At 55.5% G+C, this 26,146-nt stretch overlaps 2 protein-coding genes and 1 non-coding gene across 3 annotated transcripts; 2 read left to right on the top strand and 1 right to left on the bottom strand.

Moving 5' to 3' along the window:
* The first annotated feature begins 1,217 nt into the window (after nucleotides 1-1,217).
* On the top strand, nucleotides 1,218-8,763 carry LOC142026099 (antigen WC1.1-like). Its single transcript, XM_075018935.1, is given in 14 exon segments — nucleotides 1,218-1,316; nucleotides 1,466-1,774; nucleotides 2,127-2,438; nucleotides 3,399-3,725; nucleotides 3,812-4,126; nucleotides 4,484-4,798; nucleotides 5,262-5,324; nucleotides 5,413-5,727; nucleotides 6,132-6,167; nucleotides 6,455-6,592; nucleotides 7,321-7,416; nucleotides 7,852-7,935; nucleotides 8,141-8,293; nucleotides 8,507-8,763. Coding segments are annotated over 14 exon segments (2,748 nt in total). The 5' UTR covers nucleotides 1,218-1,288.
* Nucleotides 8,764-12,869: 4,106 nt separating this feature from the next.
* TRNAF-GAA (transfer RNA phenylalanine (anticodon GAA)) lies at nucleotides 12,870-12,942 on the bottom strand. Its single transcript has one exon. It is a non-coding gene; the product is annotated as a tRNA-Phe (tRNA).
* Nucleotides 12,943-21,924: 8,982 nt separating this feature from the next.
* LOC142025993 (olfactory receptor 14J1-like) lies at nucleotides 21,925-22,734 on the top strand. The gene has a single exon (XM_075018739.1). The coding sequence runs from the start codon at nucleotides 21,925-21,927 to the stop codon at nucleotides 22,732-22,734; it is 810 nt and encodes a 269-aa protein (XP_074874840.1).
* Nucleotides 22,735-26,146: the final 3,412 nt, after the last annotated feature.

Here is a 26,146-nt window from a genome sequence, read left to right as displayed (position 1 = left end):
GCCCCATTTGGATGTCTGGTGTAGACTGTGATGGCACCGAGTCTGCCCTGTCTGACTGCACAAACACAGAATGGATTCGAGAGCACTGTGATCACAGTGTGGATGCTGGAGTGACGTGTTCAGGTAAGGGGCCAGCCCATTCCTTACCTTTGTGGCCAGGATGGGGGAAGGGACCTGGCTGCACCCTCAGGGAACAACGGAGGGGTACTGGAGCAGGTCCTGGTGTGGCCAGGCACACTGCCGAGCTGTGACAGTCATTGCTGGTTTCCCTGGTCCCTGAGGAAAGCCCCAGGTGAACTCTCTACTGCCTGGCCTGGGACGTGGCTCAGCCCACCCTCCATCGGAGCCTCCGGCTGGGAGATGAATGCCATGCCCTGCTCCGCAGTCTCCTTTGGTTCCCATCTTTCTCCTCCCATTCAGCCAGGACCTGTCTGGCAGCACCGAGGACCAGGTCTCACCATGGCAGAGGCAGTGCGAGCAGCTCACATGGCCGCCCACAGTCCTGAGGAAAGGCCCAAGGTGGCCGGGGACTTTTGGGTTGTGTCCCCTGGCAGACATGAGTTCCCCAAAGCAGAGGGGCTGCTTAGAGGGGAGGAGTGCTGGGCTGGGGCAGAAGAACAGGGTGGCCCATGGCCACTTCATTCCTCTTCCAGGCTCACCCCATGAGAGCCAGCCCACAGGGAAACAACCCTGTGCAGACAGTGTTGACCTGCTGCCCAGCCTCTCCTGCCTACCCCAGCCCCTGCCTGCCCTGTGCCACAGGGGATTTGCCAGCACTTTCTGGTTCTCCTTGGTGCCCGTCCTTGCACTGGGAGCTTGTGTCAACCCAGGGCTGCTCCTTCACCCGCTCTCCTGCCCTCTACCCAGCTGTTGGCAGGGGATGTGCCCACCTGGCAGCATACTCTGGCCCTGGCTGAGGACCCCCTCCCCAGTCAGGTGCTGGAGCTGGGGGCTGGTGAAGACAGCGACAGCAGGTACACCTGCACCGCCTCTGTGCCCTGTCCCCTCTAATAGCAGTGCCCCAATGGCCCGAGAACCACCTGGGAATGGGGTGCATTTCCCGTGGCTCCAAGGGGTTCCTGAGCCTGGCTCCGAGCTTGGTGGGGCAGAGCAGGCTGTGGCAGCCATCAGTGCCTCGGCCCACCTCCTTGGGCTCAAGTGCTCTGGGTGCTGCAGTGTCTGGGGCCGGTGCCAGGCAGCCCAGGGTCTGCAGGATGGCACCAGTTTGTATGAGCGGTTCCTGCAGCTGGGAGTTTGGGAGAGGAGGCAGCCCCCGAGAGCCGTGCTAATGCCTGAGGAGCAGCAGGAGGGCTCTGGTGTGTTTGTGCCATCGGCACCCAGTGGGAGCTGCTGGGATGGTTGTGGGGCTCTTTGCCTGCAGCCACTTTGGAGATTAAGTGGTCTGTGGTCAGGTAACTAACTGCCAGAGGGCTCTGGGAACTCACGGGGTCTTTGGTTGCTACAGGATTTGTCCAGCTGGTTGGAGGCGACAGCCCCTGCTCAGGACGAGTGGAGATCCGTGACGGGGACCAGTGGAAAACCGTCTGTGACTCAGACTTTGGTCCCAAAGCTGCCATCGTGGTCTGCAGGGAGCTGCAGTGTGGCACAGCCCTGCCTGTCGCTAGGGCAGCTCACTTTGGAGAAGGGGATGGTCCCATCTGGGACAGAGAGCTGCAGTGTGTGGGGAATGAATCCCTTCTTGCTTCCTGCCCCAGGGGATCCCCAAGGGATGAGCCCTGCTCCCATGCAAAGGATGCCGGTGTCACCTGCACACGTAAGGACTCAGGGTGGGGTGTTCAACACGGGGGGTGTGCTGAGGATGGGAGAGCAGGGCAAGGACTGTGCTGGAAGGGAGGACAGAAGGGGTGATCATAAAATTATGGGGTGGTTTGGGTTTGAAGGGATCTTTAAAGTTCATCTAGTCCAGCCACCCCTGGAATGAGCAGGGACATCTTCACCTAGATCAGGTTGCTCAGAGCCCCATTAGACCTGACCTTGAATATTTGTCTGCAGCCCTAAAATTGTGCAGAAGGAGGAGAAAGGAAAGGCGTCCATTTGGCCTCTCCTCTACCTCCCGAGGGAGCAAAAGCACAAGTCTGTCCTTTCTCACCCTTCTCTGTTCCCAGAGTTCACAGGGTTCAGGCTGGTGAATGGCAGCACAGCGTGTGAGGGGAGGGTGGAGGTCCAGGTGCTGGGGACCTGGGGCTCCCTCTGTGCCTCCCACTGGGACCTCTTGGACGCCCACGTTCTCTGTCGTCACCTTGACTGCGGGTTTGCCGAGTCCATTCCCAGGCCAGGTCATTTTGGGAGAGCCACCCACCCCTTCTGGAGAGACTCATTTCACTGTGATGGGACTGAAGGCCACCTGGGGCAGTGCCCGGTGACTGCTCTGGGGGCCTTGTGCTCCCATGGGAACGATGCTGCTGTCATTTGCTCAGGTGAGTGCTGCTCAGGGAAAATGCTGCCTTAACTCCATTTGCCCCTTGGGTGTGACGTGGCCACCCAAAGCAGGGGACCCCATGGCAGCGTGAGTGTGAATTTCTCCCTGGAGAAACCCTGGCTTCACCAGCAGTGATCTGGAGAGCTTTGTCTGCTCAGACTGACTGCTCTGATGTGGGAGAGCCGAGTGCTGAATTGGGAGAGGTGTCTCTGGCCCCTGGGGCAGCAGCTCACGCCTCGGGGCCACTGCCAGGCCTGGGCTCCTCTGCTCTTGTGCTGCAGGACAGGTCAAGGACAGGGCTGTGGGGCTCTGCTCCGTGCCTCTGGCTGCAGACAGCCCTGTCCTAGCCCCACAGAGTCCTTCTCAGAGCCCAATCCCACACCCGCAGGGGCTGCTCGGGTGCCCCCAGCAGCAGCGGCAGCAGCAGCAGCAGCAGACCTGGGACATGAGCTGTAGAGCAGGGTTGGGCCCTTGCTTCTAGTCGGCGCAAGTCCCAGACTTGTCCTGTTTGATCGGAAAGGCCCCTCTCGCTCTGCTCCCTGCCAGGGACACAGGCTCCCAGCCCATGATCCCCAGGGATGCAGAGGGGCAGAGATGTGTGTGCCGTGCCCTGTGTCTCAACGGTGTCGGTGTCAGCGCTGAGGTTCGGCAAGGCTTTTCCTGGCACTGCCTGTCCCTGGGCAGCTGCACTGGTTGCTTCTCCCTCCTGTGGGAGCTACCCCATCTGCCTCAGCAGGGACGTGTTGAGTGGCTCTACCCCACCAAAAGCAAAGACAGTGTCTTGCTCAGGGACTGGGAAACAAATCCTGTGGAAACCTGCTCCTGAAGCTCACTGCAGAGGGCTGGGGCCAGGCGGGTGAGCTTCAGGACACTGTGAGGTCCCACAGCTTTGAGAGGCACTGCAGGTTTCTGGGTTCTCTGGTGCTGCTGAGGCTTGGGGCATGGCTGTCCTCCCCAGGCCCAGCTGAATCTGCATCCCTGCGGCTGGTGGGTGGAGGGAGCCGGTGCGACGGACGAGTGGAGATCTTCCAGAATGGGACGTGGGGCAGAGTCCTGGACGACCTGTGGGACGTGCAGGAGGCCAGCGTGGTGTGCCGGCAGCTGCAGTGCGGAGAGGCAGGGACAGCCTACAACCCCCCGAAGCCTCAGAGAGGGACGGGTCCCGTGGGGCTGCGAGGGGTCCGGTGTGCAGGGCACGAGGCCAACCTGGCCCTCTGCAACACCTCCCTGCCCAAGAGTGCACCGGCAGCAGGGGTTGCGGAGGACGTGGGAGTCATTTGCTGGGGTGAGCGGCGCTGCACGGGCCCCCCAGGTGATGGGGTGGGTGGGCAGCCGGCCCCTGACAGCAACTGGGGTTTCTGCCCACTACAGGGAGCCGGAGGGTCCGGCTGGTGAACGGGTCTGGGCGCTGTGCTGGGAGAGTGGAGGTCTACTACCAGGGCATCTGGGGGACTGTCTGTGACGATGGCTGGGACCTGTCTGATGCTGCCGTCGTTTGCCACCAGCTGGGCTGTGGAGGGGCAGTGAAGGCAGTCGGCTCCGCTCAGTTCGGGGAAGGCTCCGGGCAGATCTGGCTGGATGGCGTCAACTGCTCTGGGGCCGAAGCTGCTCTCTGGGACTGCCCTGCCAGGCCCTGGGGGCAGCACGACTGCGGGCACAAAGAGGACGCGGGAGTCATCTGCTCAGGTCTGTGGTGGGAGCTGTAGTGGGAGCCTGGCTCTTGCAGAGGCCAGGACACAAGGACAGACGGGCATGGCCAAGGCTGTCCCTGGCTGGCTCTGAGCTCCTGCCCGAGCATGTCCTGTGGACACCCATGCACGGGTACCGTCAGTCCCACTGCGGGTCCCTGGGGAGCTCAGTCATCCCCAAGGGTTAGCAGGAAGGACAGGGGTGTCTGTCCATCAGGGGCTTCTCTCTGCCCTTGGGTGCAAGGGGGACGTGCTGGCCCTGGCCCTGCCCGGATAAGGGCCTGAGGGGTGCAGATGTGTCCTGGCTCCCACTGCCCCAGACCAGCCTGTTCCCCCTTGGTGCCTTTCCCCCCAGAGTTCGTGGCCCTGAGGCTGGAGAACAGTGATGGCTGCTCTGGGCGCCTGCAGGTTTTCTACAATGGGACATGGGGAAGCATTTGCTCCAACTCGATGACTCTCGCCACGGTGTCTCTGGCATGCAAGGAGCTGGGCTGCGGGGACGGAGGATCCCTGGAAACACAGCTGCCTTATGGAAGGGTGTCTGGCCCTACCTGGCTGGATTACGTGCAGTGTGGGGAGAAAACCAGCTCCTTCTGGCAGTGTTCCTCTGCTCCCTGGAACCCACAGTCATGTGAAGACCTGCGAGAGGAGACCCACATCACCTGTAATGGTAACTCTGAGCCACCTGGGCACCCCAGTGCCACCCCAGCTCCTGTTCCCTGCTGGGTATGGCCAAACGTAGAGAAAGAGCTTGGAGGGGCTTTTCCTTTCCATGTCAGTCCCTTCTGCTGCTGGTGGCAGAAAAGTGATCAAAGCCACACACGTCCAGCAGCAGTTGCCAGCAGCACCTTGGGGAGGCAGAAGCATCTCCAGGTGAGGTCTCAGAAGAGACCAGAGAGGGTTCAGGAGAGCCTCCCCTCCACAGACACGCTCCTGCTGCTCTGTTAAACAGGGACCTTTGCGAGCTGAGCAGTCGGGGTCCCCCCACAGTCCTGTGCTTGTCCCCTCAATGACCAGGGTTCAGTTGCTGCCGTGATCGCGATGGCAGAGGGAGGCACAAGCAGAGCTCAGCCCTGCTCTCTTCTGCACGATCTCCCAAACCAGCCCTTTCACCACAGTGTTTCCTTCTTCAGGGACACGCCCAGAAACGCCCTCGATCCCGCTGTCCCCGTGCCCCAACTCCACGAGCTGCACAGGTAGGGAGCTGCTCCTCTGTGGATGCTTCTTGTCTGGCAGGGCTCTGCCTGCTGTCTCCGTGCCACGGGAGGTCTTTGCCTTCTCCAGACAGGGAGAAGATTCGTGCCGTGGGAGGTGAGGACAGGTGCTCGGGCAGAGTGGAGGTCTGGCACCGTGGCTCTTGGGGGACGGTGTGCGACGACTCCTGGGACATGCGGGATGCCGAGGTGGCGTGCAGGCAGCTGGGCTGTGGCCCCGCGGTGTCTGCCCTGCATGAGGCTGCGTTTGGGGAGGGGACGGGCCCCATCTGGCTGGAGCAGGTGGAGTGCCGTGGGACAGAGCCGTCTCTGCAGGACTGCTGGGCCCGGCCTGGGGATGGCGGTGCTTGCCGGCACAAGGAAGATGCTGGTGTGAACTGCTCAGGTGAGTGGCAGGGCTGGGACCCCTTGCTCAGGGGGAAGGCCTTTTGCCCCCTTGGTCCTGGCATGGCCCGTAACCTCCCAAGAGGAAGAACATTTCTGCGGAGTGCAGGAGCCTGGTGCCAAGTGGGGAGCAGCCTCGGTGGAACTGGATGTCTTCTGGCCATTGCCCGTGCGGCCCTGCAGCCCCAGGGATATCCCCTGGGCTGCCTGTGCCATCCTGCGTGCCACCCGCAGCAGAGGCACTGAGCCCTATCCTGCCCTCTCTTTGTAGCACCACAGGAGAGCCAACTTGGGTGGGATGTGCCAGGGACATACACAGACACACATGTGCTGTGTTGGGGGAGAGGATCCCCGCTACCCGCACACCCACCCTCTCAGCCCAGCTCTCCTTTTCCTCCTCTGCAGCTACACCCAGGACAGCAGCAGTCCCACCCCGAGCAGGTAACTTGTCTTCCCTCTGCGGCTGGGTATCCCCAGGGCAAGACTGTGACCCACAGCTGGGTGGAAGGGGCTCCTTGCTGGGGTGTGAAACTCCCAGGAGAAGGCACAGGTCTGGTGGTGAGGGGGGTAGGGAAGGTTGTCATTTACTCATCGGGGTAGAAGCTTCTCCATCGCTCATCCCTGGGGCCCTCCACGCCCTTCTGTCTTGTGTGATGGGGGTCAGGAATGGTGCTTTTCCTACCTCACCCAGGCCTGGTGCTGGCCTTTCCATATTCTTGCCCACACAGATTCCCCCCGGGGCCGTCCGAGTGGCAGCGGGAGAGTCTCAGTGCCCGTCATCATCTGCATCATCCTGGGGGCCCTTCTCTGCCTGCTCCTGGCCCTCCTGGCTGGGCAAGCACTGAGCACCAGGGTTGGGCGCAGAGGTTGGTCTTTCCACAGCGGTCCCAGGAGGAGATACCTGTGGGAAGGCCTGCGGGGTGTCAGTGAGGGGCACAGGCAGAGTTGGGGGTAAGAGACCGTGTGCTGCCACCTGTCCCATGCACCACCCCATTGAGTGCCTGGCCGTGGGGCACCAGCAGCAAGGGGTGGAGAGAGCCCAGAGGCGGGGGGAGGTAGTGATGGGGTGAGGAGAGAAATGGCAGAGCGGGGCTGGGAGAGATGTGAGCAGGGGGGAGATGGCCAAGGCTGTCAATGCTCTGGGTAGTGCTGGGGGGGACTCTGGGACAAGGGAGATGATGGGAGGAGTGCAGGGCAGAAGGGTCCATCCCCGTGGTGTCAGGCCCCCAGGCTGTCCCCTCTGCCCAGTCCTGACCACCCCCTGGCTGCTCTAGACCCGTGGGGCAGACAGGGGAAAGCTCCAGGTGGAAGAAACATGGGAGCTGCTCCAGGGTCAGGCAAGGGGTGCATGACCCTGGGGCCAGAGGGGCATGAGCGCTGTCTCCGATGGGATGATGCGAGGGTGACGCTGCCCCAGATAATCTCCACGGCGATGTTGCCCTCACTGGGGATGTGGCAGCTGTGCCTGGACAGTGCAGTGGGGCTGTGCCATCGGGCCAGTCCTGGGCTGGCCCAAGAAACAGGTTTGGGGCAGCGCAGTGTGATCCCATTGCCCCTCTGCCTGTCCCTCTGCCAGCCCTACCTCTGTCCCCAGGCTCCAGGAGTGCTCAGGAGCCCTTCCCTGAGGCCCTGTACGAGGAGATTGGTTACAGCCCGGTGTGGGAGAAGCAGGCGAGGTTTGGTCGCTCAGGTGGGTGTGGGTCCTCCCTGGAGGCACATCTGCAGGACCCTTTCCCCTGGCCCCAACCCCAGGCTGATTCCCTGAAGCCCCCCAGCCCATGGTCCTTGTGACACTGGGGCCACGTGGTCTGTGGGGAGACCATCCAGGTCCTGGGCCTGGAAGGGGAGCTTTCTCCCAAATAAACAGCTTTGCCTGTTCCAGCGGGACAGCCCCTCTCTTCCTGCCCCTGCACCCCAAGTGAAACCTCTGGAGTGAGGGAAGGGTCTGTCCTAGGGCAGCTCTGGGAGCACCTTTGAGACAGGGTTTGCCCCAGGGAGGCAGGGTGATTTCCCAGCCCTCCTCCCCACGCAGCCCTAGCTCTGTGGGTCCCCCTTCCCCAGCAGCACTGACCACGAGCCAGGTCAGTGGAGCTCGCTTCATAATAGCCACCGTGCATTTCTGCAGGCTCCTATTCAGAAGAGTCCCTGACCCAGCTGCAGCCCTACCCTGGGGTCAGCGAGGAGGAGGATGGTCTGGGCTCAGCACCAGGTAACAGAGGCAAGAAGGAGTTGATCTCCCTGAAGACCTGTGATGGACAGAGGTGTCACTCAGTGTCACCGCTGGAGATGGGGAGGACATGGGGGTCTCCTGTGGTGCTGCCAATACCCGTGTCTCAGCCCTGTGTCCCTGTGCATTGTCGCTCTGCTCTGCAGGATGTATCTTCTCACTGTCACCAGCTCCCCTCTCTTTTCAGATGTTCTTGTCCCACCCAGAGGTGACCCAGCAGATGGTTATGATGATGCTGGGGAGGTTTCTGATCCCGTGGAGGATGTTGCCCCTGGGCAGGGAGAGAAGGAAATGCCCAGGGAGCCAGAGGAGGGAGCAGAGCCCAGGGTTGCACCCGGAGGTGAGAGGGAAATTTAGCACTGCTGGTTCCTGGGGTGCCATCCCTGGTGCCACCCAAGTCACTGCTGTCCTGAGACCACAGCCTCCTGTCCCAGGAGTTTTCCTTGGAGTGTCTAGGGGTAGGAGAAGGAGCTGAATGTGGTGAGGAGCAGGGAGGAACATGCTGTACAGACCCCATGGGCCAAACTGCATTGTCCTGCCTTGCTGCTTGCAGGGGCCAGCCTGCACTCCTGGAGAAGTGCTGGGGTCCCTGGAGCTGAAGGAGACACGTGGCCCCTGTCCCTGGAGAGCATGGGCTATGATGATGTTGAAGAGGTGTCTCTGGCACATCCCCCTGAGGACACAACGGCTGTGACACCGGAGCTCTGTGCACAACAGTCCCAGAGCCCCAGGCTTTGAAAGCCCATCCCTGCTGTGCAGCTGGGTGCAGCCAGGAGGGAGAAGAGGTCTGTGGAGCTGGGAGAGCCGTGAGCACCAGGGAACCATGTCCCTTGGCCCATGGGCAACAGAAACCGCCTGGAGTTTCCTCTATTTTTATTCCCATTTTTATGCTGTGCATCATCTTTGTTCCTAATAAAAGTCTCTGGGGGCTTTGACCTGGAGCTGGTGCTTGCCTGCCCAAGTGTGAGAGCATCTTCCTGACGCTGATCAGGAGGAGCAGAGAACAAAGTCATGGAGGTGGGGAAATGGGCATGTCTCAGGGACAGTCTCAGCAGTCTTGGGGTCAGGCTGTGGAGCAGCGAGAGCCCATGGTCCCTGGAGAATAATCCTGCTGACAGAGACATTTCCATCCTACTGGGCACAGGCAGTTTCTAGTCAAAATGGCTCTCTGATAGGTCCCATGATGCACGGCAGTGGGAGCACCCATTTCCTCACTCTAGGGTTTCCCAGCTGCTCTTTGCCCCAGGCAGGGCCTGGGCCATGCTGGTCCCACAGTGCAGAGGCCATGACAGAGCTGCCGTGTCAGGGTAAACCCTGAGGTGGCCGCAGTGCCCTGAACACCCCAGCCAGCCCCAGGGGGGAACATGGCCCATGGATTACATCCCACCATGGTTAGGAGGCAGCTTTGCTCCCCACTGCCCCAGCACAGGCTGCAGAGCCGCTTTCTGGGACACACGGGGCTGGGATTCCCTCTCCTCATGCTCTGCCAGGACCCCAGTCTCCATGAGCTGCTCCTGCTGCCTTGGGCCCTCGCAGACCCTGAGCACTCTTGTCAAGGCCCTGAGCTGCCTCCTTCCTGAGCAGAGGCTGTAAGGCCCCACGGCAGCCCTGGGACCCCCTCCTCCTGCTCTCCTCCAGCCCCCACCCCTGACCTCCTGCTGCCTCACCAGGGATGTCAGTATGGATTCGTGTCAGGGCGGTACTTGTGTGCAGGTACAAGAGGGATGGGAGCAGGTGGGATGGGGCACCTTTCCCTCAGCACTGTTGGAGGGCTGGGAGGATGGAGAAAGTATCCCCAAGAGATGTGTGCTGCAGCCAGAAGCCATGGTCCTGTCCCTGGCCTGGAGAAGGGCTCATCTGGGAGGATGCTCACGTGGGCACATTTCCATGGCCGAGGAGATTTTTTGTCCCTCCCCTAAAAGAGGCACTGCTGGGAGCTGAGCCAGGGTTCCTCTCCCTCGGCTTTGGCTTTCACCTGCCCCAGTGCCCATGGGCAGAGAAACCTCTTATGCAGGAACCGGGCAGGGAGAAGGGTTTGACACCTGGGCAGGACCTGGTGCCCAAACTGCTCTCCCTGGTCCTGCTGGTGGGTCTCCACACCCCTCCGGCACTTTCCAAAGGGCTCCTCTGCTGCGGGCTGGAAGGTGCATCGGCTTTCTGTGGCAGGGTTCCCTGTGGGGAGGTGCTGGAGCTCAGTAGTGCTGCAAGTAGCAGGATCTGGCCCTAGAGGAGAAACGGGGAGGAGGCGGCTGTCACCAACATCTTCTCCCACTTCAGCATTGCCCCATTCCCTGCTGGGAGCTCCTCCACCCCTGGGGTGATCCTGGAGGGATCTGGGAGAAGCCCAGGTACACACATCCCTCTGCCCCATACCCCAGAGCCTTCCTGCTGGCAGACCCCATGGGAGAGCAGCGTTCCCAGGGCGAGACCCCCACGGTGATGGGTGACATACATGGGCACTGCAAACACAGCCTCCATCCCCTGGAAAACTCCCATGGGGGCAAGCTCCAGCCTGTATCTTGGGAAGTAAGGTATAAAAGTGAAGTGAAGAAGGGGGGAGTGTTATCTTCTGAACGCAGGATGGTGGGGGCTATGGGCAGTATGGACACTGACATGTAGACTCAAGGAGCCCCAAGTGGGGACTGGGGAGAGGAACGCAGCGCCTGTCCTGTGCCACCTTGCTACCAGCTCTGCCCTTCCACAGGGGTAATATTTCTCTCTTTCTCTGGCATCTGGCAGGCATTTTCCTCTTCCTCCTTGGTGAGATGAGCCACAGCCCTGTGTGTGCTTGAGGGGGCAGCACGCCTGAGCTGGAATAGCCTGTTTCATGGCATTTGGAGACCTGAGCAGTCTGACCCTGCAGGCTGGGCCCATTCTCTGCAGCAAAGCAAGATTGTCACTGTAGCCCAGCTCTGTGGTTGTTCCTGCAGCTCCCGAGGACCTGCCTGAGGGGGGTCACAGTGAGACCCCAAGTCTCAGCACTGCAGCCCCCATGCTGGGCAGAGCTTGGCTGTTTAAAGCCCATAGGAGAGCAGCCTTATTTCTCTGAGTTTCTGCTCACCAGGGTGCTGGGCACCCTGCAGTGAAACTCCATGTCTCATGCCCCATTTTGGTTGTGGGTGTTATTGCCAGGGGAGCAGCCGAGGCACCATCTCCTGGCCCTCCCTGCCTGTGCATGGCTGTGGACAGACCTGCGACTCCATGATCCTACCAGCACAGTAGTTATGGAGTATTGACGGAGTCACCAAACACCCCAGGAACAAGAGATGGGCACCAGCCCCACCAGTCCCACCTCTGCAGGGCTGTGCCTGACCTCAGCAGATCCAGGTTGCCTGAGCTGAGGCTCTGCTCAAGCCAGCGGCAATGGTGGAAGGATGGTGGAGGGAAAACTCCAGCTGGGAGTCCCACAGCCCTGCCCATGCTCGTCCAGCCCAGACACCCTTACCTGCTGGCACAGAGTGCTTCCCATGTGGTATGGGATCTCCACCTGGAGTGGAGACAGGACAATCTCAGCCCCTTAGCCCTGGAAAGCCACCAGGGCAGTGTGGCTCTGGTCCCAAAGGACACCTGGGCTGGGCCAGCACCCTCACACCACATCTTCCAGTGCAGCCAGAAAGGATTACTTAGCGTGCTGCTGCTGCTGTCTATCCTCTCCCTGAGGTCTCCTCCCAGGCACACTCTGCTGCCAAGCATTGTCCCTGGATGGTGGGTGGGGTGGGTCTAGGATTCAGGGCAGTGACCTGGGCTCAGGTCCAGCACAGCTGCCTGCTTCTCCTCCAAGAAAGGGCTCAGCAGAGGCACCTTACACAGCCCTCCCACAGCCCTTCCCAGCTGACAACCAAGCCCTGGGTGGGCAGGGCAGGCCCTCAGGGCCTGAGGAGGAGCAGTGCCCAAGCTCCAGCCCACACCTACCTAAGGCTGGCAGTCAAGGCAAAAGCACCACCCCTGGAGATGCCAGGGAGTGAACCCAGGACCTCCCACATGCGAAGCGGGTGCTCTTCCACTGAGCTCCATCCCCTTGATGCCTGCCAGCAGGAGAGACACTCTTCTCCCATGATGTGTCTATGACAAGCACAGCCCTGTTGTCCCCTGGGTGCCCAGGGACCCTCTGCAGAAAACAGCACTTGAACCCTTCTGAGATGGGGGAAGTCGGGCCTGCCTCTCTGCTGGGGTCTGATCCTGGCACAGGGCTGCACTGCAGAGCGCTGCCCTTCAATGTCGCTGCAGGGCAATGGGACGGGAGGAGGATCTTGCTGCTGGCACTTCTCCCATGGTGTGGCCAACTCTGGGGTGGGCTGATGGAGAGGAGAAAACCCCTGAGCCTCCTCTGCCACCCAGGGCAACACCCCTCTGTGACACATCTGTCCCCAACGCCACAGCAGGAGCAGTGCAACAGGGTGAGGGAAATGCCCTCCCTGGGGTGAGGTGTCCTCAGGCTGTTATGGCATCCCAGGGCATGTGGTGGAGAGGACCTGGGGGCAGAAATCTTACACCCCCTCCTCCAGGCACTGGGCCTCCTCCTGCACCCTCTGTCCCCCAGCATGCCTGGAGGTGAGGTGAACAGCAAGCTTCCATCTGCCTGGGGCTGAGGGAGTGGGCTGGGCTCAGGGACCTTCCCACTCCTTCAGCACTGAGGACTGTCCTGACAGCAAAACAGTGCCCTGGGACAGCCCTGGCTGGGGTCTCTGCGGCAGGGTGGGTGATGTGTTCAGCTCTTTACTCAAAGGTTGGTAGTTGGACCATGTGCAGGGATGGCGTTGTCATGGTGGTAAAGCTGGGGCAATTGTCTTGCCCAATGCCACAGGCTACAGTGCAGGGGCAGTGCGCTGGCAAGAGGTGAAGGAGCAAGGAGGGCCAGGGCAGGCTGGAAGAAGGCAGGCAGGCAGTCTCTACAAAAATCTACAGGAGAAAATCAGTGCTGAAGCCCGGGGTTGAACCAGGGACCTTTAGATCTTCAGTCTAACGCTCTCCCAGCTGAGCTACTTCAGCCCTGCCCCAGCAGCCCTTGTCCCAGTTCCACCCCTGCCAGGCCACAGGCTGATACACACACATGAAGAGAGCTCCTTGGGGACATTCCCAGGGAAAAGCTGTGTCCAGCGCCGGGCAGAGTGGATCCGGCCTCTCCCTGCCTCCATGGCCAGGTAGACTCCAGGTGTGGGGTGCGTGCCAGCTTACAGTGGGAGTGCCGAGATGTGTGTCGGGCCTCAGTTCCAAAGGTGAGTGGTGAAGGCAAGTGGGCAGGCCAGGCACATGCAGCTGCCAAAGCTGGAGGTGGAAGAAGGGTGGGGTTGGTGGAAGAAGGGTGGGGTTGGTGGAAGACCTCTCTCATAGGGAAGAGAGGGCCCAGAGGAGGCAGAGCTTTTCCAGTGCCATAGGCTTTTGCTTCCTTCTTGCATGAGCAAGAGTGTTCTGTTCAATGTTTGGAGACCATATTTAGGGGGAGAGAAGGCTTGAAAACCTCCAAGGACTGGGACTGCACAACCTCTCAGAGCAACCTCTTCCAGTGCATAAGTGACCTTATGGTTATGACCTCATGGACCTCATCTCCTGCCTGAACATTCTTTCAACTTTTGGCCCTTGCCTCTCATTTCCCCACCATGCACCACGATGAAGAGCCTGGCTCTCTTTTCTTAACTGCCTGATAGGTACTGAAATGATCCTATGAGGTTTCCCAAAGCCTTCTCATCTCCATACTGAACAGTGTTTCCTCAGCCTTTCCTCAGGTGGAAAGTTCTCCAGCCCCGTGCACACCCCCACACACCTGACTGTATTGGTGCCCCTTCACTGAACTTGCTCCAGTCAATCAATGTCCAGCCAAATCTGCACTAACCCCAACATATCTGGGTTACAGGAACGTCTTCAAGCAGGCTCTGCCATCATCTAGATGCACTTGTTTTTCATTCCCTGCTTGGAAAATTATAGGTGTCTCCATTGTAGGTGAAGGCAGGCATAAGAGTGATCACCTGTAACACTAGACACCTTGGGTGCAATTGCCCAGGCTTCCCTTTCTAGTCAAGGGAGTGAAATCACTTGTCTCAGCCTAGCAGCTTTGACACACCCTGCCTGTCCACCAGCTCATGCTCCAGAAGTTCTGCCATTGGTCCTGCTGCACATTTTTCAGTCCCACATGAGGTGCTCAGCTACCTCAGAGTATCTTGGAGGCAGTGGTCACACCCGTGTGGGCAACTGCATCAACCCTTCAGTGGAGATGATACGTACACATTGAGAAATATGCAGAAAAGGGCTGAGAGTAATAAGTGTGTAAGAAGTCTTCATTTTCAGAGTTTTGAGGGTTTTCTATAAATCCTCAGGATTGCTTTCTCTATTGGCCATTGACATGGAACAGCAAGCTTGATCACACTTTCTCTCCCTCTACATAAAGCTAGATTTATATAGTCATTTCTGAAATGCATTACCTATGAACATGTTGAATAAAGAAACTGTTCTCAGGACAAGTTTCTATTAAAACATTTGTCATCTGCATTTCATATCTAAACAGAGCTGAGAGCAATGGAGGTTGGAGAGGTTGGATAGACCCCACTATTATTTCTTTGCTACCAAGCAATGTCCAGAATTGGTAGCACTTCCCTCTGCTCATCCCTTTTTTGAGGTGCCCAAATCTTTATGGGCTATACAGTGGCATAACATCATGGCCCTCCAAGTCCAGACCCAGCTGACACACCACAGAGGCCCGGAGGACAGCTGATGAAAGGAAATGCTATTCCTATTTGACAACCTGATAAACTTCTCCAATGAAATGGCTGCCTTGGTAGATGAGTAAGGCTTTCAACACTCACTCCCATAAAATCCTCATAGAGAAGCTGTTGAAGCAGAGGCTGGATGAGCAGACAGTGAGGGGGATTGAAAACTGGCCAAGGTTTGGGTGACCACAGTGCTCATCATTTTGTTGTTAGGTTTAGAGACCTTCTCTTCCCCTTGAGGGTACTGAGTGGTACTGAAATGATCCTGTGAGGTTTCCCAAAGCCTTCTCATCTCCATACTGAACAGAGTTTCCTCAGCCTTTCCTCAGGTGGAAAGTTCTCCAGCCCTCTGCACAACCCCACACACCTGACTGTATTGGTGCCCCTTCACTGAAATTGCTCCAGTTGACCAATGTCTTTCCTGTACTGGGGGCAGGAGGCCCCAAACTCAGTGCAGTGCTGTGCATGTGGTCTAGCAAGCAGTGAATGGAGGGGGACAATCCCTCCCCCTCATCTCCTGGCCACGCTTCTGTTCATACAGGCAGGCTGCTCTTGGCCTTCTTGCCTGCAGGGGCTCACTGCTGACTCATGTGCAGCTTGTTGTCCACCATGACCCCCAGGGCCTTTTCTGCTCAGCTGCACCCTACCTGGGGGCTGTTGCCCAGGGTTAGGCCACCCCAGGGGCAGGACTTGGCATTTCTTCTCTCTGAAATCCGGTAGGTTCTTTTTGGCCCACTCTGCCAACTTGTCGAGGTTCCTCCAGAAGGCAGCACTCCGGTGTATAGACTGGTCTGCACCTCAGGTTTGTGTCATCTGAAAACTCTGTCAGCTCCTCCAGGTCACTGATAGCATCATTAAGCCCCAGAGAGACCCTGATGCATCCAATCAGTCTTTTACTCACCTCTTTGCCCACCTGTCAAGACTGTAGCTTCCTAGCATTGATATAAGAATACTGTGGGAGACTGTGTGGTGGGTGGACCTTAGCTGGCAGCCAGATGCCCAGCCAGCCACTCTCTTACTCCTCCTCCTCAACAGTACAGAAGGAGAAAAAAGGAAAAAAATGCTGAATTGCTTGTTATGAAATCAGGGACATCACTTCCCAATTAGTCATGAGCAAAACAGGCTCAACAGGAGGAAAATGAACTTATTCTATGACCAGTTCAAATACGGTTGTTGTTGTGGTTTCAGCCCAGCTGGTGACAAAGGGCCATGCAGCTGCTCTCTCACTCCTCCCTGCTCCCCTCCGGTGGGATAAGGAGGAGAACCAGAAAGGAGAAAACAAAAAAAACCCCTGGAACCTTGTGGGTTGAGATAAGGACAATTTACTGGGACAACACAAAAAGAGAAGTTACAACAACAACAACAACAACGGTAGTAATAAAAGAATATACAGAATGAGTGATGCACAGTGCAACTGCTCACCATCCAGAACCTGACGCTCCGCCACTTCCTCCACTGAAAGTCGAGAGATCACCCCCCAGCCCGCTCCCCATTTATATACTGAGCATGATGTCACATGGTATGGAATAGCTCCTTGGCTAGTTCAGGTCAGCTGTCCTGGCTGTGCCCCCTCCCAGGTTCCTGGAAAAATTAACTCTATCCCAGCCGCAGCCAGGGCAGTTGGATAGTGAGAAGAAAAGTTAAATACTACCACAGCACCTCCTCTTTCCCGTTTTTTTCCCAAGCTCAGCTTCATTCCTTCATTGCTGACTCCTCTACCTCCTTTCCCTCTGAGTGGTAAAAGGGGGACTACAGTCAGTTCCTAACAGTTCACCTCTGCTGCTCCCTCCTTACGCTTTTCCTGTGGCATCCTCCCCACAGGCTACAGTTCTTTCAGGAAATATCCAACTTCTCTGGCATTTGATCCTCCACAGGCTGCAGGGGAATCTCTTCTGCATCATATGGAGCTCCTCCTCCCCCTCTTCTTCACTGACCTTGCTGTTTGCAGGAGTTTTCCTCACGCTCTTTTTTTTTCCTTACTCCTGTTCCACTCTGGCATTTGTGCCCTTTCTTAAATACACTTTCACAGAGGTGCCGCCAGCTTTGCTGATGGGTTAGCTTTTGCCAGCAGCAGGTCTGTTGCAGAGCTGGCTGGACTTGGCTGTGTCTGGCATGGGATAACCCATTGTCTCTTCTCCCAGGGGCTCCTGCTGCCCATCCGCTACCAAAAACAGGGACACAGACACCAATATAGAGCAAGAAGCTTGGCCTTGCTAAATGACTTCCCCTGCTCTTCTAGTGTCAAGCAATCCAAACTACTCATTGAGGGGGCATAGAGAGAAACAGAGAAAGCCTTGACACTGTGCAAGCACTGCTTAGCAATAGCTAAAACACGGCAGTGTTATTAACACTGTTTTGGCCACCAATGCAAAGCACCGTAGGAGCTGCTGTGAGGAAAGTTAACCCAAGGTGCTACCCAAAGTTGAAAAAACCACAGCAACCATCTCAGAAATAGGATATGAAGCAAGAAATGCAAGACCAATGTGGAAAGGATTAAGAGGGTAGGCTGTTCCTCTTGGTAGGTTTTGCAACAGTACAAGAGAAGAGCTTGGGTGGGGGGAATAAAAAGAGAAGCAAATGATGTGGCCAAGGTTGTTTGGTGTCAACTGTGAAGCAGCTCTGCACCTGATGCGAATTATTTCTGAGGTCAGGGAGAACCTGAGAGATTTCTCTCATTTGAAAAGATGAAGGAGAAGGAAGGACAGCACCATTTAGGCTGGAAGGGACCGCAGAAGTCTCTCGGTCAACCTCCTACTCAAAGCAGGCCCAGACCAGATTACTCAGGGCTTTATCCAAAGACGCTTTGGTCACATTCTGGGATAAAGCCCGCACAAAGTCCCTGCAAAACAGCTTCCAGCATTTGACTATCCTCATGTTGGAAGCATATTTCTCTATATGTGCACTAACCACCTTGTTTCAGCCCATTGCCTCTTGTCCTTTTGTCTTGTACCATGGACATGAGCCTGACTCAGTCTTCCTGGGAACACTGCAATACTGCTACATGTTTCACGCAAGATCTTCCTTTCTCCAGGCTGGACAAGCCCTGCTCCCTCAGCCGCTCCACACAGATAAGGTGTTCCTGCCTCGGACCATTATGGGGGCCCTTTGCTAAAGTTGTTCCAGCTTGCCAACATCTTTCCTGTACTGGGATCTAAAATCTGGACACAGTGTTAGGTATAATCTCTTCCCTCAATCACCTGGCCATGCTCCTGATTGTATAGAGCAGGTTGCTGCTGTCCTTCCTTGCTTCCAAGGCACACGGCTGCATCCTGTCCATCTCGCTGTCCACCAACACCTTTCCAAAATGCCTCCTTCCCACCAGGCAGCCCCCCTCCCTTGCCATTGCCAGGGTTAGACCCCTGCAGGGACAGAAACTGGCATCTGTCCTTGTGGGATTTCCTGACTTTCATGCCAATGCATGCTCTCGTCGATATATAAAGGAGGCTTTTAAGAAGATGGAGAGAGACTTTTTACTAAGGTCTGTAGTGACAGGACAAGGGGTAAGGGTTTCAAAACTAAAGAGGGTAGATTGGATGTAAGAAGAAAATTTTTATGGTGAGGGTGGTGAGACATTGGGACAGGTTGCCCAGGGAAGTTGTGGATGCCCCATCATTGTCAGTGTTCAGGGTCAAGTTGGATGGGGTTTTGAGCAACCTGATCTAGTGAAAGATGTCCCTGCCCACGGCAAGGGGTTTGAACTAGGTAGTCTGTAAAGATTCCTTTCCAACCAAAACCATTCTATGATCCTATGATCCTATGAGTCTGTGATTATTATCAGCTTCCCTCTTCTTAGTATCAGGCAGGTGAGTAGAGGTTCAGAGAGAGGAGGGTAGTCCTGAGAACACAGACACAGGGGAGGTCACCCTGCTGGGATCTGCTTCCCAGCCCTGCATCACCACGGGTGTAGGTGGCATGGCCTTGCATCAGTGCCGTGGTGCTGTCATTCAGGTAGTGGCACATAGCCACCGGTCCCCTTTTGGAGGCCCTGGGGTGTCTGCCCCCCACCAGCTCTAAGAGGGCATGGCTTTCCTGGAGGTTGGGTGCTGTGTTTGCCTACTGAGTGGAGTTGTGTTTGGCACGCAGGCACCTGGCATGGCACTAGAGGCTTTTCAGATATTTTACAAGGCACGTTCAGGTGCCCTAAACATCTGATGTCATTGTGGGTGGCCAAGATCTCTCCATTCCCCCTCTGGCCCTCAGCTGATGCTCAGGGAGGAGGTGGGTATCCTCAGAGATTTTCCATCAGGGCTTGCAAACACTTGCACATGGCTTGGGCCACCTCTGGCACCTCAGTCATCACAAAGTATCTGTATGTGAGCACCTGAGTCCCCACGGACTAAAGGTAAAGGGGCTCAGAGCAGGGCTCACACACTGGCAACTCTTTTGTGCACACCTGAACTGAAGCAGGAGGATTCCCAGCTCCGCTGGGTCTGTGGAGTCAAAGCGGGGAGCTGAGTCCTGCTTCAACCCAAGGGCTTCCTGGTCAGGATGAGAAGCCTGCATTGCCTCAGCTGAATCCCTGGCCTGCACAAGGGAAGCCAAGCCCCTCCCTGGCCCTGTCGGTGTGTCCCTTTTCTTGTGGGTGAAGAATATCGATGTCAAGAGGGGCACGTTGACACCTGTCACAGAGAACCGCACTCTGGCAGGGCAAACCATGTTGCTGGAATCAATCTCTCTCTCTACTGTTGGTGATTAATTCAGGTGATTTTGCGGTATGTTCCCCAGGGGCGACCCCGGTGCCTTTCAGGAGCTCTCAGCCCCAGAGCTCCAGAGACATCTTCAGGGATCCCAGAGCAGGCAGAGGAAATGGTGCCTTGGGATGGTCCTCTGCTGCTGGGCTGGGCTGGGCTCCTGGGATGGAGCGAGTTCATTACAAGCAGGCAGCACTGCCGAGAGACAGCTCTATCCAGGAGCAGCTCCTCTGCAAAGCGCAGCAGGGCTGAGAGCACTGCCTGCAGGCACCGAGGGGAGAGGAGGGAAGGGAGAGGGAGGTTAAAGGCAGTCAGCAGTTGGAGGACAAAGGAGGGCTTGTTGCAGGACAGATCTTCACACGGTAGGTCTCTGACGGCAGGGCAATGCACAAGAGTATCCTGACGGGATCTCCAAAAGCTGGCACAATCCACAGCTTATGAGCTCTGTAAATAAAACTCACAGTTTCTCTACAGTAGACAAGAAGGATGTAGTCCAGAGCAGGAATTCCCTGCTGCACCATCAGAAGGAAAGTGCATGACAGCTACTTTTTTCTGGGGACGGCTGCAGGGCTGTGAAGGCATTTGTGCAGGGCACCCCCCCCTGCCCCGAGCTGTGCTTTAGAGCAGGGTCCCTCTGCCCCAGGGGGCTGTGTACCAGGGCACAGTGATCAGTAGGTCTGCTAGGAGCCTGTTAAAGTGCGTGGAGCCACTGCCCTGCCTATGGACAGCACCCCCTTTTCTGGACCCATCAGGGTTGTTCTGAGCTGCCCTTCTGCACCTGCAAAGAGGAACATGCACCCAGCCAGTGCTCTGCAAACAGGCAGGTTTCTGTAGGTCCAAGATGGGTGGGCAAAGGTTGGGATGGGGTCTGTGAGTGCTGACAGGGAAAAGAAATGGGATAGGAAAACATCTCCCAGGAAAAAGTCTCCAGGCAACAGGAATATGATCAGGGTATGAGAGGAAACAAAGCACAGAAATGCTGTGGGAGGGAGAATTCAGAAAACTCTGTATGATCTCCTCCAGTGCAGACCCCTTCCTCTGAGCAAGCCCCTTTGGTTCCCCTCCTTCCCAGCAAAGCCTTTGCCCTCAGAGCTGGGGGGTCCAAGGCATGAACCATCTCCTCAGCAGCCAGAGCTCCAGCAGAGCCGTGGGTGCAGCTCTCCAGCCACGTGCCCATTTCCCTCTGCAGAGCTCAGGGCTGAGAGCATCTGTTGGTGTCTGGGAGGAGGTCTGAACAGCTGGGTAAGGGTAATGCTTCCTGACTGTCCGGCTGCCTCTATGCTTGCCTCTCTCAGCCAGACCCTCACTGTATTTTCCCATGTTTCTCCAGTTGTTTGTGTTGGTTTTAGTGTTATTTCATTCTTGCTGCCAGGCTCTCTGGGAATGGGAGTTTCAGCTGCAGAGTCACACTCTGACCTTGTAGGTCCTCCTATGCAGGTGTGTCCCTGGAAATGAGGTGTCCCAGCTTTCACCTGTGGGGCTGTGGGCAATGCATTCTGTGGGGCTGGGGAATGAGCTGGTTTTCCCTGGATTAGATGTAATCATTAGGACATTGGCTTTAAGTCTTTGGAGTGGCTTTCCAAGCTGTGAGCTGTCCTTAAGCATGGAAATCATTCACATAGCATCTTTCTGTTGTCTGAAAGCCCACAGAGAGAAGTGCCGAGATGCTGCAACTGAGGAAATGCTGTTGGGTTGATGAAATGAGCCGTGTGTGTCCTTGGCTAGAAAGAGGGTGCTGAGACCTTGAGAAAGGGTGAGGCATTTAGTAGTCTGCAGTGTGTCCCCCTCCTTTCAGTAGTGTCTGGTGGCTTTTATTGGTAACATGGGCACCCTCCATTTCAGACAGTTGTAATCTCAGGGCAGCTGGGAACAAAACAGAGGGACAGACCAGCTCCCTTATTCTGCTCTAAGCCGCAGAGAATCCTCTTGCTTTGCAGGATTCACCCTGTTTTCCCTGAGTGCCACAGAAATGCTGAGGGTTTCTGATGTCCAAGAACACTTCCCAGGTGACATGGAGTAACTGTAAAAAATCCTGCCTTTGCCATTCCCATTCCTTTAGTACTGGGAGGTCTGATGCTGACAAGACCACCTGTGTTAGGAGCAGTTTCATCTAGCAAAGTTGAACTGTAGGACTGGCCCCTGCCCCCACAGTTCCCATGAACCCACTGCTGCAGAGCAGGACTGACTCCTCGGCATCCTGTGGGCAGAGGCCCTTCTCCTCACAGTACACTCAGCCAGCATCAACCAGGGCTCCATCCAGGGAGATGAGGAAGGTCTCCTGGAAAAAGAAAAGGGGGGATGTGTAGCAGGAGGAATATCTATGGGAAATGGTTTGGATTCTTCTCAGAGGAGTCTCCCCTACCTTACTGTGTTTTCCTCCTTGGACAGGTCCCTATGTCCAGTGGAAGCAGATGTCCAACGGCAGCTCCATCACAGAGTTCCTCCTCTTGACATTTGCAGACACAAGCGAGCTGCAGCTCTTGCACTTCTGGCTCTTCCTGGGCATCTACCTGGCTGCCCTCCTGGGAAACGGCCTCATCATCACAGCCATAGCCTGTGACCACCACCTCCACACCCCCATGTACTTCTTCCTCCTCAACCTCTCCCTCCTCGATCTGGGCGCCATCTCCACCATTGTCCCCAAATCCATGGCCAATTCCCTCTGGGACACCAGGGCCATCTCTTACACAGAATGTGCTGTTCAAGTTTCTCTCTTTTTATTTCTGATGTCAGCAGAGTATTTTCTTCTCACTGTCATGGCCTATGACCGCTACATTGCCATCTGCAAACCCCTGCACTACGGGACCCTCCTGGGCAGCAGAGCTTGTGTCCACATGGCAGCAGCTGCCTGGGGCAGTGGGTTTCTCCATGCTGTGCTGCACACTGCCAATACATTTTCACTACCGTTCTGCAAGGGCAATGCTGTGGACCAGTTCTTCTGTGAAATCCCCCAGATCCTCAAGCTCTCCTGCTCAGACTCCTTCCTCAGGGAAGCTGGGCTTCTTATTTCAACTTCTTTTTTAGCTTTTGGGTGTTTTGTTTTCATTTTACTGTCCTATGTTCAGATCTTCAGGGCCGTGCTGAGGATCCCCTCTGAGCAGAGATGGCACAAAGCCTTTTCCACGTGCCTCCCTCACCTGGCTGTCGTCTCCCTGGTTATCAGCACTGGAGTGTTTTCTTGCCTGAAGCCTTCATCTACCTCCTCCCCATCCCTGGATGTGGTGTTAGCTGTTCTGTACTCAGTGGTTCCTCCAGCTCTGAACCCCCTCATCTACAGCATGAGAAACCAGGAGCTCAAGGATGCCCTGAGAAAACTGGTAACTGAATGGTTTTCAGCAGCCACAGTCTTCCTACGTTCCTCTGCAAGTGAATCCCAGTGTATGACATGACAGGCCAAGTCTGCCTTTCGTTCTTTACATCATTTTTCCCTTTTTCCCCTTTTGATGATGTTGTCTTCAAATAAATATAATTATTTATCCCCTTAAATATCCACCCACCTTGCATGACACAGACTTTGTAGAAACGGGAAAACATTTTATTTAAGCAAAATTAATGGGCCTGTAGCAACTTCTTTGTCTAAGACCCATCATTTATTAGTGCTAGCGTAATTGGTATGTACTTTTCCCACACAGAATCAGTACATGCTTGAGCTGTGCAGGTGATGTAGAAGTATGGTCAGTGGTGTGTTAATCGTCATTGTTCTAAACTGATGGCCAGTGCAGGTGGGGGATGTTTATCCTGGATTCTGGTCGATTGTGGTTCCTGCCTGCTTCATGGCTACATGCCTGTTTTTTTTGAAAGGTAAATCTTCCATGCTTTTGTTGTCGTTATGGGGTGTTCTCAGTCATGAAGAGCTGGCTTAGGTTGGGTCTTCAGGTCATATTGACCCTGAAGTAAAAGCTCGTAGTGTCACATAAAGTTCATTCTCCTAAGCAAGTTGTACTGCAGCTAGCGTCTTGCCTTTCACAGGCATCAGTACAGCTTGGGAGATCCCAAGGTCAGGGTGAGGTAAGGAAACAGGGGGAGGCAGCTAAAGTCTGCAGGGAAACTGGCACAGGCATAGGACAGTGTAGGACTGTCTGTGGTGCAAACAGGGCCTTTGTGCGGCTGCCCCCCTCCTCCCTGCCAACAGAACTGAAGTTCTTGTCATCTCCACGGTGGCAGCTGTCTCTTCCACTGAAGCCCATGAGAGGACACTCATTCCTTACAGCCCCAGGCCCTTGTTCCCTCCTCACCAACCCCCAAAACAGTCTGGGAGGTGTCCTACCACTGTCCTTCACTCGTCATCACCCCCCACACACACACACACACATACTGCTCCCAGGAAGAGATGTAAGCATCCCATGAATGATAGGATCCCCCTTCCCAGGGGGATGGGGGTCTGGGCTTGGCCATCCTGCTTGGTGAAACACATTTAGGGCTTTCACAGCCACCTCCACAATTGATCTTCCACCTGTAACCAGTGTCTCCGACTTCCTGGTTCACCAGCCCCCAGGGATGGTCTTCTTGTCTGGTCGTTCCGTCCATGGTCTCTTCAGTGATGTTCCTCAGTGGCGCCCACTAACACCCTCAGAAACTTGGAAGTTTGCTGCTGGATTTTACTTCTTGAGAGGCTTGTTCAATCTTTCAGGATCTGCAGTTCAGGAACTTGGCACCAGAGGGCTCAATAACATGAAAATTCCCTAACGAGCCAAGGCTCAGTGCAGAGTTTTCCTTTAGGTCTTCAATTCTTATGTGGTTCATTAGAGAGAATTCAGGAGTGTAGCCAAAGTGGAAAGATTTCAATACTAAACAATAAGAAAGAATTCTTTTTTTCCTCCACTTTTCTTTATTTTTCTGCTTAGGCATCATGTCACATCAGTAATCCCCAGTTCATATTGATCCTCCTAATGGAGTTTGAATGATTACAAAAAGCAAGACCCTTTCCGTCTTAACAGTCTATGGTCATTCTTCATCCCTACCCCCAGCCCCACCTTTTCCCTCAACCACCTGGCACTTACAGCAGCCTTGTTCAAATCTGAGCTTTCTTCACTGAAGTCTGTAGCTGCATGCTTCAGCCCGTGGGCACCAACTCCCTCCTGCTTGGAGAACGAGCTGCACACAGACATGCAGTGATGTAATACACTCAATGGCTGTGTATTAAGTCCACATTACCTCCTCTGAAGTCCACTTCCTACAGCGGATAGCCTTAGATGAACAAACCCCACATTTTTGTGTAAGTACAGATCCCAGGACCCCCCAAAACACTCCCTGCCCTGGACTCTGTCTGTCCATGTCCGCTCTTTGCACACAGCAAGTCACACGTTGAAGTCACGAGCTCCCCTGATTGACAGAGGGGAAAAAAGAGACAAAGTGAATGAAATGCTCTCTTTTGAGTAGCCAAACGGGCACTAAGCCCAATGTATCTGGGACACAGGAGTGTCTTCAAGCAGACTCTGCAATACCTAGACCCACTCATTTTTCATTCCCTTGAGGGTAAAGTACCTGTGGTTCCATTGTCAGTGAAGGCAGGGATGAGTGATCCCCTCTAATGTTGGGCGCCTTGGGTGCCATGGCCCACGCTTCCTTTTTTACTCAAGGGGGAGAAATCAGTAGTCTCAACGGAGATGCTTGGACACACCCTGCCTGGTGACCAGCTCCTGCTCCAGAAGTGCTCCTGTAGGTCACTTCCCAGTCCCACATGGGGGCTTCAGCCACCCCTGGGTATCTTGGAAGCAGCGTCAACCTCTGTGTTGGCAACTGAGTCAACCCTGGAATGAAGATGTTAGGCAAAAGTAGAAACATATGCAGGAAAGAGTTTGGGGTAATAAGTGTGTAAAAAGTCACTTTTCAGCACTTTGATATTGGTCTGCAAATTCTCATGAATTTTTTCATAGGCCATGGACATGGACCAGCAAGATGATGACACTTTCTCTCCCTCTATGTAAATAGAGATTTATACAGCCATTTCCAAAAATGTATTTCCTCCCAACACTTTGAATGGAGAACTGCGTTCTGGTGACACGTTTATATTGTCAGATTGTACATCCACATTTCCTATCTACAGGGTGCTTGGAGCAATGAAGGTTGGAGCAGTTGGACAGATCACCCTATATTTCTTTGCCAACAAGAAATGGACACACCTGCTATCACTTCCATCGCATCATCCCTTTTTTCTGATCTGGCCACAACTTTATGGGATGTACAATGGCATAACACCATGGCCCACCAATGCCAGACCTCAAGTGATACACAGAGGCCTAGAGCACAGACATATAAAGAGCCCCAGAGCAGAGATGTGGAAAGCAAATGTCACTCGTGTCTTCAAGAAAGAAAAGGACGACCCAGGGAACTACAGGCAAGTCAGACTCACCTCCACCCCTGGGAAGGTGATGGAGCAGCTAATCATGGAAAGCATTTCCAGGCACATGAACGATAAGAAAGTAGTAAAGGCGCGGGGACCTATGTATGTCCAGTTTGCCAAAGTCTTCCCTGATCTGATCCTCTTCCACCAAGGCAGATGTCCATGCTCCATACTTTCCCCCTGGTCTCTGGCAGCTGGGATTTCTGAAGGCCAGTCTTGCTAGCAGCTACTGAGGCAATGAAGGCATTCCATGCCTCAGCCTTTCCCACGTCCTGTGTCATCAGGTCCCCAGTCTCACTGAGCAATGGGCCCACATTTTCCGTCGTTTCCCTTTTGTTACCTGTCTACTTACAGAAGCCCTTCTTGTTTTCTTTGACATCCCTCACCAAATTCCATGCCATTTGGACTTTACCTTTCCTACCTTTGCCCCGGCATGCTCAGACAGCATCTCTGTGTTC

This window comes from Buteo buteo, chromosome 31 (assembly GCF_964188355.1).
Source record: "Buteo buteo chromosome 31, bButBut1.hap1.1, whole genome shotgun sequence".
Classification (NCBI taxonomy): domain Eukaryota; kingdom Metazoa; phylum Chordata; class Aves; order Accipitriformes; family Accipitridae; genus Buteo; species Buteo buteo.
Note: the sequence above shows the minus strand (reverse complement) of the source record. Positions and strands in the feature narration are given on the sequence as shown.